At 38.9% G+C, this 15,582-nt stretch overlaps 1 protein-coding gene across 1 annotated transcript in view; it reads right to left on the reverse strand.

Moving 5' to 3' along the window:
• LOC140949661 (uncharacterized) overlaps positions 1-15,216 on the reverse strand; it is a 35,937-nt gene extending 20,721 nt beyond the window's left edge. The window contains exons 1-7 of the mRNA XM_073398810.1: positions 15,138-15,216; positions 13,227-13,466; positions 5,942-6,001; positions 4,891-5,259; positions 4,564-4,776; positions 1,999-2,961; positions 1,509-1,562 (exon numbers count right to left, since the gene is read on the reverse strand). Coding sequence (XP_073254911.1) covers positions 1,509-1,562; positions 1,999-2,961; positions 4,564-4,776; positions 4,891-5,259; positions 5,942-6,001; positions 13,227-13,466; positions 15,138-15,216 — 1,978 coding nt within the window. The remainder of the gene's footprint in view (positions 1-1,508; positions 1,563-1,998; positions 2,962-4,563; positions 4,777-4,890; positions 5,260-5,941; positions 6,002-13,226; positions 13,467-15,137) is intronic.
• Positions 15,217-15,582: the final 366 nt, after the last annotated feature.

Here is a 15,582-nt window from a genome sequence, read left to right on the forward strand (position 1 = left end):
TAAATGATATCAGAACACATAAATGGTTTTTAAGACAGCTCCAAATCAACCAAACAGGCTTCCAAAGCGTACAGAAAACCATTTGAGATACCTCTGACGTATTTGGAAACGTTCGGTCGTTGAGTGCCCCTGTTTTAAGGTCAAACTAAAGCTCGCAGTGCCAAGATGTAATACTGTTGAGGCCGGAACTCCTCTTACATATCTAAAGGTCTGGATGAGCGCCCAACTGCTTTATCACTGGTACAAGCTTTACGGTCAAACTTGGTTAAGGCCTCATCCACTCTAACCCGAAGTTGGATCTTTTTTCATATACCGCATGTTTTAAGTATGAATTTTTTACACGACTCGGCCTTTGACTCGCATTTGGTTCACAAGAAACCATTGAATGAAACCGTATCATTGTGAAACCACTTTCCAGAGTCGTTTAAGGTCCCATTCACACCAATCCGGGTGAAAAATATGAAGTTTTAAAATTATCGTGATTCGTGTGGACGGGGCCTAAGTGTGCGGTACGTTTCAGTTTATCCAGATTAGGGTGGACGGGACCTTAGATGGGTTAATTCAATCAACTTAGTGTTTGCACCCCACGGACGAATGTTAATCATTGATTTCTGTCCATTTCTCTGTGTTCGAAGATAGCGTGACATTTACATGTATGCCACATAAATAATTAACTTATTCAAAATGACATGATTATGTGAAATGTGCCTGAGGAATAAAGGGAAACGACAGACATACCTTTTTTGAAGATTTGCAATTTCGAATTACAAAAAAAAGTGAAAGGGACCAGGCACTAAATGAATGAAGTTACGTCCACATGAATCGGCACATTTTTGAATCAGCATATTTTTGACTCGGATTCGTGTGGATGGGGCCTTAAAACACTCTGGAGAGCGCTTTCCAAAGGATGTAGTTTCGGTGAGTGGATTCACTGGTTTCGTTTGGGCCGAGGGCTTCTTCGCATAAAAATAATTTGCAGTTTCAAAAATATCCGGATTCTTGTTGACGGGGCCTAAATGAATAAATGACTGAATGAATCAGTGAAGGAAGGAAGGCATGAAGAAAGGAAGGAAGGAAGGAAGGAAGGAAGGAAGTGTAGGAATGAAGGAATGAAGTGAAGGAATGAATGAATGAAATGAGTGAATGAAGGAATGAATGAATGAATGAAGGAAGGAAGGAAGGAAGGAAGGAAGGAAGGAATGAAGTGAATGAATGAATGAATGAATGAATGAATGAATGAATGAATGAATGAATGAATGAATGAATGAATGAATGAATGAATGAATGAAACTCTTTCGGTATTCCTTTAAAGGACCGCTTTTTACCCGTCAGTGTAGTACCTTTAGCATTGCTGCTACAGCGACAGAACCCAAAATTGACTTAAAACACATGCTTTTCGTAATGTTGGTTAGTTGCATAACTTCACAATCCAACGTACGACTAATTATGCAATTTTTATGACCTCGTCTCAAAATTCCCTTTATTCAAGAATAATAGTACTGGCTTGCCTTGTTCTCCTATTACAGATGGCGTTACAGAGGATGTAGACGTCGGTGAAGGTCCTAAAAGAAAAATTACAATTTTAAAGAACAAAACCGATTACTTGTTATGGGTAAATGGCAACATACGCGAGGTATGGGGAAGGATAGGTCAGAAATCATAACGACACATCCAAGACACTTGATGCTATTCAGTGCTCTTCGAAAAGATGGACATGTCATGGAGACCCCGAAAAAAGCATAAGGTAGTCATATGGTAAGTGGTTTTTGATTACCTTTACTAGTAAACAATGAATAAAAGTTTTGAGATCAACAAAATGCAAAATAGCAGCCAAAAAAACGCTCTCTCCCACTGAAGTCTGGACTGCGCGCCTGTGATAAAATTCCAGTGACTTTCAGAACGCGCACGAATTTATACTTTAAATAAACGCTTCCGTTTCAGTTGGCTGCAAACATCTTAGGTATAAGTAACTATGTTCCAAAAATAAAAAAAAAATACCTATCATAGTACAGTTGGCGCTACATGTTGTAACTACACTGGTCGAGGTTGCTATGGTAGTCAAAATCTTTTTTAGAGTCTCAGTGGCATATTGAGTTGCGTTGACAATGTTTGTCTTAGTTGCCGTGGTTACTAAGGTACTCGTTGCCCTTCCAGTGCTTGTTGTGGTCAGTGTAGTGGTAGCTTTGACAACAGCAGTGGACGTGACTGTTGCAGTACTTGTCTCCACAGCTGTATTCGTCTTAGTTTCATACCGTGTGCTTGTAACTAGTGCAGTGTTGGTAGTATTAATTGTTGCAGTGCTGGTCAGAGTATCAATGTTTGTAGTGTTGACCACATCAGTACTGGTGGTAGTCAAAGTTTTCGTAACAGGTACGTGACTGGTCAAAATAGCCGTGCTGGTCTCTGTGGTATGATGCGTGGTTGTAACGGCCTCAGTGCTTGTAGTAGTCAACACATCAGTTTGAGTATAAGTCTTTGTCGCATACGCTGTACTTGTCTGTATCGCTGTATCCGTGCTTGTAATGGTGGCAACCTCGGTGCTTGTTAATGTCTGGGTGTTGGTCAAAGTTGTTATGTCTGTTGCTGTCATGGTAAGGGTGGTACGACACGGACCAGGTGTTGAACAAGTGGTGTTGCCAGTGGATGACGATGTGGGAGCGACGCACGTTTGATAGATTTCAGCTGTGATGCAAACTGAAGGGAAAGTACACTGAGGAACCTGACATGCGCCCGGCGGGACAGCAGGTGCTACTGGATATGGTGAGGTCTGTGGCATCGGCGCCGGTAAGGGTGCGGGTATGGGCGCTGGCGCGGGTAAGGGAGCGGGGATTGGTGCTGGAAAGAGTGCAGGCGCGGACACGGGCACAGGTCTAGGTTGAGGAGCCACTGCTGGAAATGACGTTTTCGCTGGTGGTGGCAACGCAGGGGTCGCGGGTAGAGTTGAAGAGTTTCCCATCTTTCCTAAAAAATAAAAGCAGACAATTGATTTTTTAAAAAGTTAAAACTGGAAACATTCACACCCATGCCTTGAAATATACATCTCAGTCATCTCACGGGTAAGCGAATGTTTTGCTGTAGGCACACGTTTAGCTTAGTTTTCAAAGAGATGTTCTGGAACATTACCAGCGACTTCTGTGTCTCACTTGGTAGAAATAATGGATTAGGCCATTTTCTGAAACATATGTGGTGTCTCACTTGCATAAATACGTCCGACCCAGACAGCTTCTGGTCATGTCGCGGACTGCTGCAAAATGTTACATATTATATTGACACTGAACTTTATAGAACCGCGTCGGTTGATTAATTAACCAGGAGAGAGACCCAAACACTGTGTTAATAACCTGGACAGGTGTAAAACCCACGCGCTAAAGGACTAAAATTGTCAACTTATAATAAACCACCAACGGAAAAGAATTGTAAAAGTCGTAATAATTCAAATATGGATATAATTTGGGGGAAATTTGTTACAAAAGAAAATATATTGTATGCTTTCCTTTTGACTTCATAATGGTTCCATAACTACTGAGGGAATAAATATATTTCACTCTTATGGTGACTAATAGCTTAAAAAAAAAGTCATCACAATGACAAACGGTGAAAATCTTTCCCCTCGAATCAGCTCTTAGTAGTAGTGACTAGTAATCGATATTTTCATTCATTCAAAATATTTCTTCGTTTTCGAGCGACTTAAATTTTCCGGCTTATTTTTCTTAACCAGCTATCGTTGGCCATTTCTGTAGATGTTCCCCAATATCATCAAGGATGAATCACTTGCACAGTTAAGGGACATCAAAAGGCCAGGTAGCTCCGCTGGTAGAGCTGAAGAAAATGGCGAATAAGTTTCACAAGTTCTGCGAAGAGAAAATAGCCGCGGAACATTACCCAAAAACATAGCAATAACAGATGAATACCACTCGACAGATGAGAACTGCAAGGGTCTCAATGGGATTAACCGTCAGCCGTCAAACGGCCTAAAAAGGTAATTTTTTATCGTCACCCGTCAGAAATCAGATTGATATTAAGCACCAGCATTTTAAGGCATTTCAAATCTTGCTTTTTTTTAGTATTTCAGCTGATCTTCGTGGACTTCTGGCTCCTAAAGAATCTCCAACAGGTGAAAGGCCAAGACAACCTCCAAAAAACACTTGTTAATATAAATATATATAGAAGTTAATCTTTACTAAAACTCTCGTAGTAAATTTCCACTTATATAAGGTCTAATAACTGTTAACCGTCAACCGTCAGAGCTACCACCCCAGTGAGACCCTCAGCTGCTATTTGAAGAAGACACATCGATCGAGGTAAGCATTGTCATGGAATATTTTTAAATGAATGATAAAATATTTATTGAATTCGAATTTTTTTCAGATCTGGGGGGGTAATATTGGCCGAGGCGAATAACACCCTGCGGGATCTGCATAGTACTTCTTAACGTCATACTCAGCCTCATCCATTATTGCTAAATACTAATCTGATAAGCAACTTGCTTCCTGAAGCCATTATAAAGTGGAAGGTGCCCTTAAAGTTACAATTGACCAAATTACCCCTTAAACTCACTCTTACCGCACATTTCTCCACACATGTCAACAATCGTCCCTACCAAGCCTTCAATGTCAGATTGCCCAAAGACTAGAGATGTCCCGCTTGCTATCCTCACAAGATCTTGACTCAGATTTTCTCCAATCTGAACGCACACAATTTTGACTCTAGCACGCTTAAGATCATCTGCGGCGTCTTTGACCCTCTGTGCCCAGTTCACATTTTGATCCTGGGACCCTAAAAAATTTCATGAAGTTCATCTAATTTGTTTTTATTTCAAGGACACGCGCGAGATTCAGTTAAGCAATTATTACCAGTCTTGAGAGTAATCTTTGCATTGTGGAGGCTTACCATCTGTCCTTCCGTTACTTAATACCACAAGCACTTTTGGAACCAGACGTATATCCCTGAGCCCGGCCTGTGCAGCAAACATCAGATTTTTAACCGCAGCCAAACCAAGGTCTGTGCGTGACCAACCAGTGTGATATTGTAGTTGCCTTACTTTGGTCTTTAAATCAGCAGCATCTGCATAACCATTAAAAGCGATAGGAAAGTCTACCTCTGAGTTAAACGTCATGACACCCACGTGTATCCCAAGAGGAGATATATCAAGTTTATCCATCAGAGTGACGGCGATTGACTTTTCCTTTTCCCAAAGTGATGGGGATATGGTGTATGAAGAGTCCATCAGGATACCCAAGTCCAGCACTTTGTGGCACTCTAATGAGAAAGGGAGACGTTAACAAGTAACAAGTGCGGGTTACGTGAACAGATTTCTGGTCATATTGTGTACTCAGAATAAACATTGCCACGCTCAGCTATTATCCACCGATATTGCCGGACCTACAATTACTTGTCAAACGAAATCAATTACGGGTTGTCGTCTTTAGCTTTTAAATCATTGACTTGATTGCCTTTAGCTATTACGCTAAATAAATCCTATAAAAAGTGGTTGAGCTAGCCACAATTCAGATAAAAGTCTTAAAAGCTTATGAGCAGTCCAGCGAATGTTCGCTGCAGGTATTGAACTTAGTGTCAAGAAAAGTACAATTGTAAGGCAACTTCAGTCCTAGCATGAAGGCGTATCTCAGTCTTGCTAAATCTAGGCCAAAAAGGGTACAATGATTAAAAAAAGAATTCATAATTTAACGGTCGTAGAGTTGTAGGAGTCAAGCGATCTTAGATAGCTTCCGTATTACGAGTTTTAGTGTCGTGGAGAGTTTGTGTGTGAACTAAGGTCGCATTATTGTACCAGCAATTAAGAGTAAATTAATCTCAAAGATTGGATATTACTACTTCTACACAATCAAAAAGTCTTGATGATCAGATGTATATTGGCAAACGCTTTCTTCAGTCGTCTATTCTCCAAATCTAGAAGTTATTCTTTCTTTGATTCTCTTACCGATGGTGCTGATGGTACTTGAACTAGGTAACTTTAGGGGAGGCTTGTATACAGGAGGCTCTGTGAAGTATAATTAATCAATTACCGCACACACATTATTTCTTTGAAGGAACCGTCACACGTTTCTCTTGCCCTATTTGTTCAGAACAGGTTTTTGCATGATGCGAGATCAAATTCTTCATTATAATCAGTCCGTTATCGTTTAACTTGCCTATATTTTGATTTTGCCTATTAACCACTTTTTGCCTTAAATATACTTTGTAATGGCCCGTCCCAGTCATGATTTAGGAATATTCTGTTCAACCCTCTGTGCAATTCAATGACGTAACTTTTTGAATAACAGCACTTTAAGTACCACAGATATTACCATATTGGTGAACAGGGGTCTTTTTTGCATGAGCATGCGCGACCGCTGAACATGCGATGTGCATGGAGGCTCACCACAGGGTTTGCCTTCATCAAAATGGCACGTCTCAAAGCTATCATAGCGATTATTTTGCTCGTTGGTCTTGGCGAATGTGCTCGTGATTTAACAAAATGTGTAGTTTGCAAAAAAAACTCTAACATGGTCTTAACAAAAGCGAAGGAGACCGGCTTTAACATACACGAGCTACTATCAAATTTCATCTCCCCACTTGACCTGGACAACAGCGCGCGTATATGTAGTGCCTGGAGAATTGCGCTGACCTCATCAAAGTCTAAACAAAGTGCAGAAACGTTTGTTGATGCAAGTAAACACTTTCAATTTTCTTTGTTTTGAAATGGGAAGGGAAGAGAAATATTAAAAAAAAAAAAAAAAACATAGCAAATTTCAGCGAGTGGGTTCGAAGTGCGCGAAAGCCGATGTTCAGTTCAGCAGTAAATTAATATATGTTCTACAATTTTCCCAACACTTTAAAGCTACAAAATTAAGAGCACACGAGACGTAGATTAGTCACCTGGTGAGATGTTGGTGGTAGTCACTCTGTATGTGTCGAACAATAAAAAAAATGAATATCAATGAGACACAGTCAAAACTGCATTCAATAGGACCGAAATTAAAGTCCAATCTTGTGACCGATTTTGATGAAACAAACGGTTAGGTTTCCCAAGAAGTACAGTAAACATGTAATGCCGACCAAAAGTTAAAAATCATTAGAACATTTAAGTTCTGGCTAAAAGCAAATTCCTGTAAAAGATGCGTTACAATGTTAGTCCACGCAAAAACAAGAACTTCTACAATTTTCCTGTAAACAAACTTTGTATCGCTAAAATACTTAAGGCAAAAACTTTCTATTCCAACTGAAAATGGCGTGGTAGTCGCCCGCTGATCGTTATTAATCCACTCCCGAAATATGGCTAAATCAGCTATTAACAAATTATTGACAGGAATCCTCTACGGCATCGAGAAACTGATTTACATCCGATTTATAGACAAACACTAAATAAAGAACATTTTGCTCAATAGCTACGCATCAGCAATGCATTCTATGCCAAACTTTGCGGTTCTTAAAGGGGAATCAAGACGCGAGTCGAGCGCCAAACAACAAAAGGCAGCCATGTTCGTGTCAGACATCCTTGAGAAACTTGCTCTTTCACCTCGTTCAGCGCATCAGTCTCCACTTTAAATCAACAGATCTTTACTTATTTTGTACAACGAAGGTCTTTCCTAAGTTCCTGCTACCATTTCAATCTCAAGCAAGCTTTCAAAGTGAACAATTTGGTTCCTATGACTATTCAGCACGGTCGCTGTCACTAGTCGCGTGCTCTTTGACAAGTCAGCGGTCGCGCATGCTCATGCAAAAAAGACCCCTGTTATATTGGTGTAAATATAAGCGAATAGACATAAGCTATAAAGCAGGGAAAACTTTCATTGAAGTTTTATTATCTTTAAACTTACCTAGTAATGCGAAAGTACCTATTTCTTCTTTAACCACAAGATTTAAAAAACTTCCTCGTTGTGCCCCAAACTAGAATTTAGCTCTCGCCTAGTAAGGAAAAAGCTAGCCCAAAAAGTGCTCAATTCACGCGTATACTCAAATAGCATACCAGACTAGGAAAGATATATTACCTAGGAACCTTAGTTCAGAAATATAAGAAAACTCGGAAAATAGTACTTCTTATTATATAAACACCAATGAAATACCAGATGAGCTTTCGCGCGAAAACTTGACATCTTCACATAATTATGTGAAAATAACATGTTATCTCTCTCGGCTTCACATGTGAAAATATCACCTTTGCTATGGCTACATAATAAATCGCGCCTTTCACACCAAATTAAAGTAAAATGGTTTGAAATGGTATTTCGGTGGTGTTTATATAATAAATAGAACATTACATGGCCGCTTGGAGATACTCCGCGCTGCCATGTAATATCCTCTATTTATTAGACACAATTATTTGTAGTTTCCAAATGGTCTGAATGACGCTGTGTTTTCCCTCCCTTAACTGCAGTCTGAATATATTTAGAAATATATTTGCTGATAAGGTTCTCAGGGAAGAGATTCCTCCGCCGAATTACAGACAATATTTTCATGTAGACAGAATTACTTGCGTTCAGGTAGGGATAAGGGCCAGGGGATAATTCGTGTAGACCGTCATAAAGACCAATGCTGCACATTCATGTACCCAACCTTTGAAATAAGAAAACTTGTTGCGTCACAGGACCGCAATCCTACTAAGGTTACCCATGAATAAGCTTTTTAAATTTAATTCTTTGGGGGCAATGATCGTATGAGGCGACAAAGCAAAATAAAAATGATGATAATGATGATGATTATTAATAATAATATAAAGATTTATTTTGAGATAAATATTAGCGATAAAAAATCACGACGTTTCGACCTCTCCGAGGTCATTTTCAAGTGTAATATATAGATTTAGCCAGGGCTAAAAGCGAGGCTCCCATTAATAAATTTATAATTTAAATTAAACAATAAACTTGTATTCGAATTCCACAATTCAGTTAACTTTAGAGCACATTTATGTGACTTTTGAGGGAAAGGCTACCTGATTTTAGAGAAAAATAATTTGCAAACAGCCCAAGAGTGAACCAAATCTTACATCGAGTTGATAGCCTCATATGTACACCCAAAAACTGGTAGTGATCTTCGATCACATTTAAGAGCCATAATGGCTCTTGATCACCGTAGATTAATTAGTGGAAAAAAAAATCAGGCCAACTTTTTTGCGTTCGACAAGTTTACTTTGCAAAATCTTGTCAACAAATCTGGGTGCGTGTAAACCAACCTTTTATAGCATTAATACATCACAACTGAGGTGAAACAGTAGTATGAGGCACTGTTTTTATCATACCGGCAAACCTCGGACAGAAAGCAGTATTTCACAATATAAATTAGACTCATTCAATATTCATAAACTGTTAAAAAAATTTCCAAAATCACCTATACGGCCATCCGGTTCTCACTTTTGTAGTGCGAGCTGTGGCGAGTGTTTGAATGAACATTAACAGAGTTACGCTCCAACATTATAAAGAATTTATTATGTTTATTTTTTATTTAATGGTTTAACGCGCGGCATTTTGAGTACTCCTGCAAGCAATGTTCACTGAACGACTGAAAACAATCGGCACAGCGATTAAAATTACAACAGAGACTACTAACAATCAATAAAAGAAATATAATTCGGTGAAACATATACAGAGACAACAATTTTCATTCTGGAAGACAAGTATTAAAGTGTCCCTAAAAATCCTGAGTCTTCAAGCTTCAAGTTTAAGTTTATGTTTTAAGCCGGCTTCCCGGTGTTTGCTTTTTTCAAAGACGAACTCGAGGCAAGAAAATCGCTCAAAGCTTTCTTTTCTGGCCAGAATTATAACTAAATATTCTTTGGAACGTTTTCTTTCTATTTGCGGTGAGAAACTGTCTAAAGGCTTTTTAAAGTTCTGTAAGTTTATATCAAACCTGATACTCGGTCAGATCATTGTCTCAAATCTTACAAACGTGCATAAACTAAATGCCCGCATAAACTCCGCTCGACTTCATTAAATTAGATACAAAAAACAAACATCAAATACAATAATTTCTCTGGCTTACCATTCGAGATGCAGCACCTGAAAGGTATCAAGAACAGCCAGTATCGCTTCAGACTTTGCAATCCTCTTACGCATCAAGCAAGGTGAAAACGAAAACGATGCTATCCGAAATCGGATTTCCGACTTTGACAAGCGACGTATTCCTCAACCAAAAACCCAATAAACAAACTAGCCATGAATAACAGAAGACTCCTGATAGCAGCTGAATTTCATTTTGCACATCCAGTGGAAAAAGACAGTTAAAAACATTACAAGTTGACACAAAACTCTGTCAGCTTCAGCTGTCAAAGTAAACAAGATTCAAGATGCTGCATAAATTTTCCGCATGAACTCACCTGTCAAATTTTGACCAATCAGAGCATAAAAATTGGACGTAGAGCGTGACCAACGCGTGACCATGGTGAGAAAAGTCAAAGGCAACTGTCTTCCCTGCCTGTAACAGCTGGCTGAATTTTCGCGTCCGCGGTCAGTTTGCAATCAAAATTTTGTGTAGCACATAAACACAACATATTTCATATGAATTTAGAAAAAAATTGAACTTGAGCCTGCGAACACTTGAAAACTAGTAACTTGTCGGCGGATAACTTCAAAAAAATACTTGACCTCGATGGGTCGACACCTGAGCCCGCGATACGGTCAAGTGATACTGGTCAGAGGGTACTCTGTTTTGACAGCTGTCAATTGATCAAAACATTGATGTCCAATATGTGTGCATTATCAGTTTAACTAGTAAAAGTATGAGATTGAACATTGTTCGCCATCTAGTAAAACAATTAACTGGTCAACGGACAGCTACCAAATAAATCACGTCACCTCGATGAGTTGAAACATGAGCCCGCGATATGGTCATGGGATACTGGTCAGTGGGTATCCTGTTTTGACAGCTGTCAATTGACCATATTGTGGATGTCCTATACTAAAATCCTATATTAAAGATGTGGACTTGCCAAGACATGCCTGAGACACCCCTCCCTTCCTTTTGATAGTCTCCCCTACCCCACCCGTACAATCTGTAGACGCGTACGTACGTATGTACGTACATACGTACGTACGTACGCTCGGTCAATCACGTGACAACCAAACGAAAAGAGGTTGACCATATTCCATGAGTATGGGGCTCTGTCCCACGCGCGCTTCGCGCGCGCGGGAGCCCCGCTATAAAAGTTCTCTAAATTAGCATAAATAAGTTAAAAACAAGTTATAATAGATAAAAATGTGGTAAAATATGTAAAAATGTAAAAAGTGCTAAAAATATTTATAAAGTCAAAAAACAATGGAAATAAAACAATGTTAACAAGAACTACTCTAAACAAATAATTTGGCGCGAATTGAATCGCACTGTTTGTTAAGCGTCGGTTTCAGTTCTTGGATAAAAAACATTTCAAAATAAGACAGTCAAATTTGTTCTGACACTTTCATAAGATTCTAAAACTTTGTGCGATGTCTTCAGGCTCCATATCATGCTGCTCTCTGAGGTGGTTTCCGATTGCCGATCCTTTGTGTTCTTCAATTCGTTGGTGTAGGTGTCGGCACGCGTAGAGAACTTTTATACACTTGAAAATGACCTCGGAGAGGTCGAAACGTCGTGATTTTTTATCGCTAATATTTATCTCAAAATCGATTTCTAAGAAACTACTTATATAAAGATTTAGCCAAGGACAAAAGCGAGGCTTCTATTTATAAGCTTTTAACTACTTAAAAGCAAAACATTAACTGATTTTTAAACAAAAAGAGAAAACTATAAAACAAATTTGATCACAGTAATAGTCTAGGAAAGGCGGAATTCTTACCCATGAACATCCCCACCAGGACCCACAAGATGACAAAAGCCCGGGGGCATGGGCACGCTTGGAATTCTTTGCAAAATCTATCTGACCGACAAACCGTTAACTGTAAACTACCAGTGTAGATTATAAGTCACAATATCTGATAGTCAGTAACCTTATCTGTAACTTATGCCTTTTCAGTTCTTCGGACGAAAAGACTAAAAGCGAAACCAGGCAAAAAGTAAAGCATAATAAATTTATTTCCGAAAATTTTGTCGTAAGTCTAAACCAAGAAACTTCAATTTAGATTTTTACTCGATCAACTGCGTCTGTTGCCTCTAAAATGATTAATTTTGCGCTTAAACGAAACGCATTGTCAATGTCTGGAACTCCCTTCCCTATCCTACTGAGTTTTCTTAAGATGGAAACTTAAGCGTTGTAGAAAAGTCGTTTCCCTATCGACTTTATCGAGCTCATTTCTTTGTCTAATTATATAGCAGATCTTAAAATATTCCGAATTGCCTGAAATGTATTTTATATGTATTTAGGAGGAAACCGTCGTTTGGTGCCCTGAGGTATGGGGCTCCACTCACGCGTGCGTGGAGTTCCGCTATTATTATCACTATTTTATGTTTTGTTAAAAATTGAGATATTACTTAATGTACTTTCACTAGGAAGTAATCCAAGAAAAGAAAGGTTTTCGAGTCTTTAAGAGACTTAACTGCTACCTACACGTAAGTGGACGAAACGGCTTCCAGCTATGTAAGACGGGTTTTAGTACAGTGTGATCTATATGATCGCTGAAAGAAACGGCCAGGAACCAAAGTGATAAAAGCGATTGCATCAGAACCGATTTTTCTGCGAACGTAGCTATCAAAGATATCGACCACGATCTTAAGATTGGAGCTCAGAAAAGTCTTTGTGATTTTAAATTGATGAATTAACCTAATACAACCTCGAAAATTAAAAAAAAAAGGAAAACAACACTCCGAATATTATCACCAATATAAAGAAAACCTGATAGTGCGCGACAAAGAACTAACAAACAAAGTACAAAAGGGAGTCATATTGACATACATTAAAAGAGATCAGGACTGGTAAGAGGGACTAGAACTATTTGCTAAGATGATCTGACTGAAATGTTCGAAGTTCTTACTTAGTGTGCATAAGAGAAACTGTATCCCTCTGACTTGCCCAACCAATCTATTTATGGTAGTAATTTTTATTCATACTCTACCGTCTTGAGTAATTTTACTTGACATTTATGGTGTATAGACTTATCATCGGCCCTACAGGCAATGATAAAAGACATAGTTGCACTGGTTCTGAAAATTCTGCCTGAGTCCCTATATCCTAGTTTATGATTTAGACAAGCATCAATCCTGAGTTTATACTTCCCTTCTTTATAACCGCTATATCCCTAAAAAGACAATGTAGCACTGCAAAAATATGGTAAGCCTGTGGCTCAATTTGACACTCGCACCTGGTTCTACAGCAGGAGGTGTTATTCGGGGATCTGTAGAATTTTTATTGATCGCTACTGTAGGAGGAGGTTGAACAGGGACTGGTACTGATGACCCCCCCTGGGATGGATTTTTCTCTGACTCACTGACAACTTGCGGGTGGACTGGCTCGACAGGAAGTGGACTTGAAGTCACTTCAGATGATTCATCGATTGGTTTTATTTCTCCAATGGGTTGGTATTCAATTTCCGTCTGTGGTTCTACAATGGAAGGGAGGAACCGTTACTGGATCGGCACCAATTATTTTCCGTTAACTGATTTACTGATAACTTGAGAATCAACAGAATTAAAATCCTCTGGTAGCGCAGTACCTAACATTTTGCTTGTGAAAATATTCAATATTCTGAAGACTGACCGCTTTAGCTGTTACGAAAAAGGTCAGTGATTAATGATGGTTGTTTCTTTCAATGCCGTTTCAGCAGAATGCCAAATTGCTAGTTCTAGTTTTCTATATTGCAATTCAGCCAAAACATTCACTCCTTTACTTCACTCGATCATTCATTTTTGATAGAGAAAAAAAAAAGAGGGAAAGTTTCGCACGTGGTCCGTAAAGTGTTACGTTGAAGATATGACTACCGCGAACGTTTTGTCATAAAGTGTCGGTTTTGAACCGCAGCATTGTTGTTCAAGTGGTCATGTTGTGTTATATTATCACTTTATTGCGACGTTTTGACTTAAAGCAATTAGCCACGGGTAGGCACCACCAGAAACAGGTGTCTCTCAGTCACCTGGCATCATGTAGTATTTGTCTTGATCAAAAGTAAATCATAAAAATGGAGGTGCTTAAACCTGTGATAATAGCTTACACTTAGCTTACATGGTCACAGTCTTTTTACCTAGGTAGACTTGAATTGTTGACAGTTTATCTAGGGAAACTTGATTTTTAAGAAAGTGACCGACTTTTGCCCAGGTTATCCACATCGGGGAAATTTTGTCGTCTGGGGCTTGGATATGTCTAGAGAACAATAGAGTTTCCCTTTACAGCTACCCCAAAGCGATAGCTATGGAGAAATGAAATACCGCTCGCTAATAGTCGCTCATTGGCGAAGGACATAGCTCGGACATAGCTCACGCTAGTGGCACGACTTGTCTACGTCTTCGCCTGTCTTCAACTTGCACGTTGCATTAGCGTAAGAAATAACAATGAGATAAAAAGAAAAACGTCTCTCGCACGTCTCAACTGTGCGTAAAAACCTTGGGAGCCGATATTACAGATATCAGTAGTGTGACCTTACCAGGTAAGGAAAACCAAACCCGAGATGAACTTACCTCGGGAGATTTTTGATGAATTTTCCCTAGGTAAAAGTCTGTGGTGTGACCACGGCAATAAATTGTTATTTAGTCTCTAATTCGATTATTTTTGTTTGGTACTCTCCCGTTATTTTACTTGGCTGACTGGTTGCAAGATGTTAATAAAGGAATCAACATGAAAGGGCAAACTGAGCATTGGATGGTAAATAGATGTTTCAGGACATTAAATGGTTCATATGTATAACTTATGCCGCCTCAAAGTGATGACACTGCTGACAATTACGAGCTAAAAGCAAACCACCATTATAAGACTGAACCCGAGAGAGCCTCAATTTACACGAAACTACTAATGCTTCTCAATGGAAAGACGTCAGTTATAGCAAAGTATTTGTAGATTACTATATCGGATTTCAACTGTGAAAATTTCACCTGCAAAATTTTAATCAAAACAAACACAGAATATCAACACTCAAACCCCTTGAACAACTGCATGTCACGATTAACCAACCTTTTTAAACTGAGATTGTTACCAGCATTTTCCCTAACATTTAATAGACAAATACACATTGATGTTTCTCGAGTCAAGCCCCGAGGCACTCAAATAACATATTTCAACATACCTTCAGCGAATTCAGTTTCACTTTCACCGGCTATAGACGCAATTGTTACCAAAAATACCAGATGAAAGAAATGCTCCATTTCCACGAACCTCGAATTTTTCTTCTGGAGAAGTAGGAAAAGGAAAAGGTGAAAACCTGACAACCTTTCTTCTTTGGCTGAACATTGGTGCAAGGGAAAATAGCTGTAGTATGACGTAAACATTATTAATCACGGCAGAAAATCAAACCACCTTTACATTTTATTTCTCCCAACAACCCTTAAAAATTCTCCTAATTTAGGTGCGTTTTTACTTTAATAAATAAAAACAAAATGGTCATAGTTGTCACTAATAGTCTGGAATGCCATAGTCAAAGTATTGATGCAAAATTGTAACAGTCATTTTAAGTTTGTATTGAGGTATTTTTAATTTATCCTTTCAGTAGAGCGAGAAAGAAAATTTTGCTT

The sequence above is a fragment of the Porites lutea genome, chromosome 10 (genome assembly GCF_958299795.1).
Source record: "Porites lutea chromosome 10, jaPorLute2.1, whole genome shotgun sequence".
In the NCBI taxonomy this organism is placed as follows: Eukaryota; Metazoa; Cnidaria; class Anthozoa; order Scleractinia; family Poritidae; genus Porites; species Porites lutea.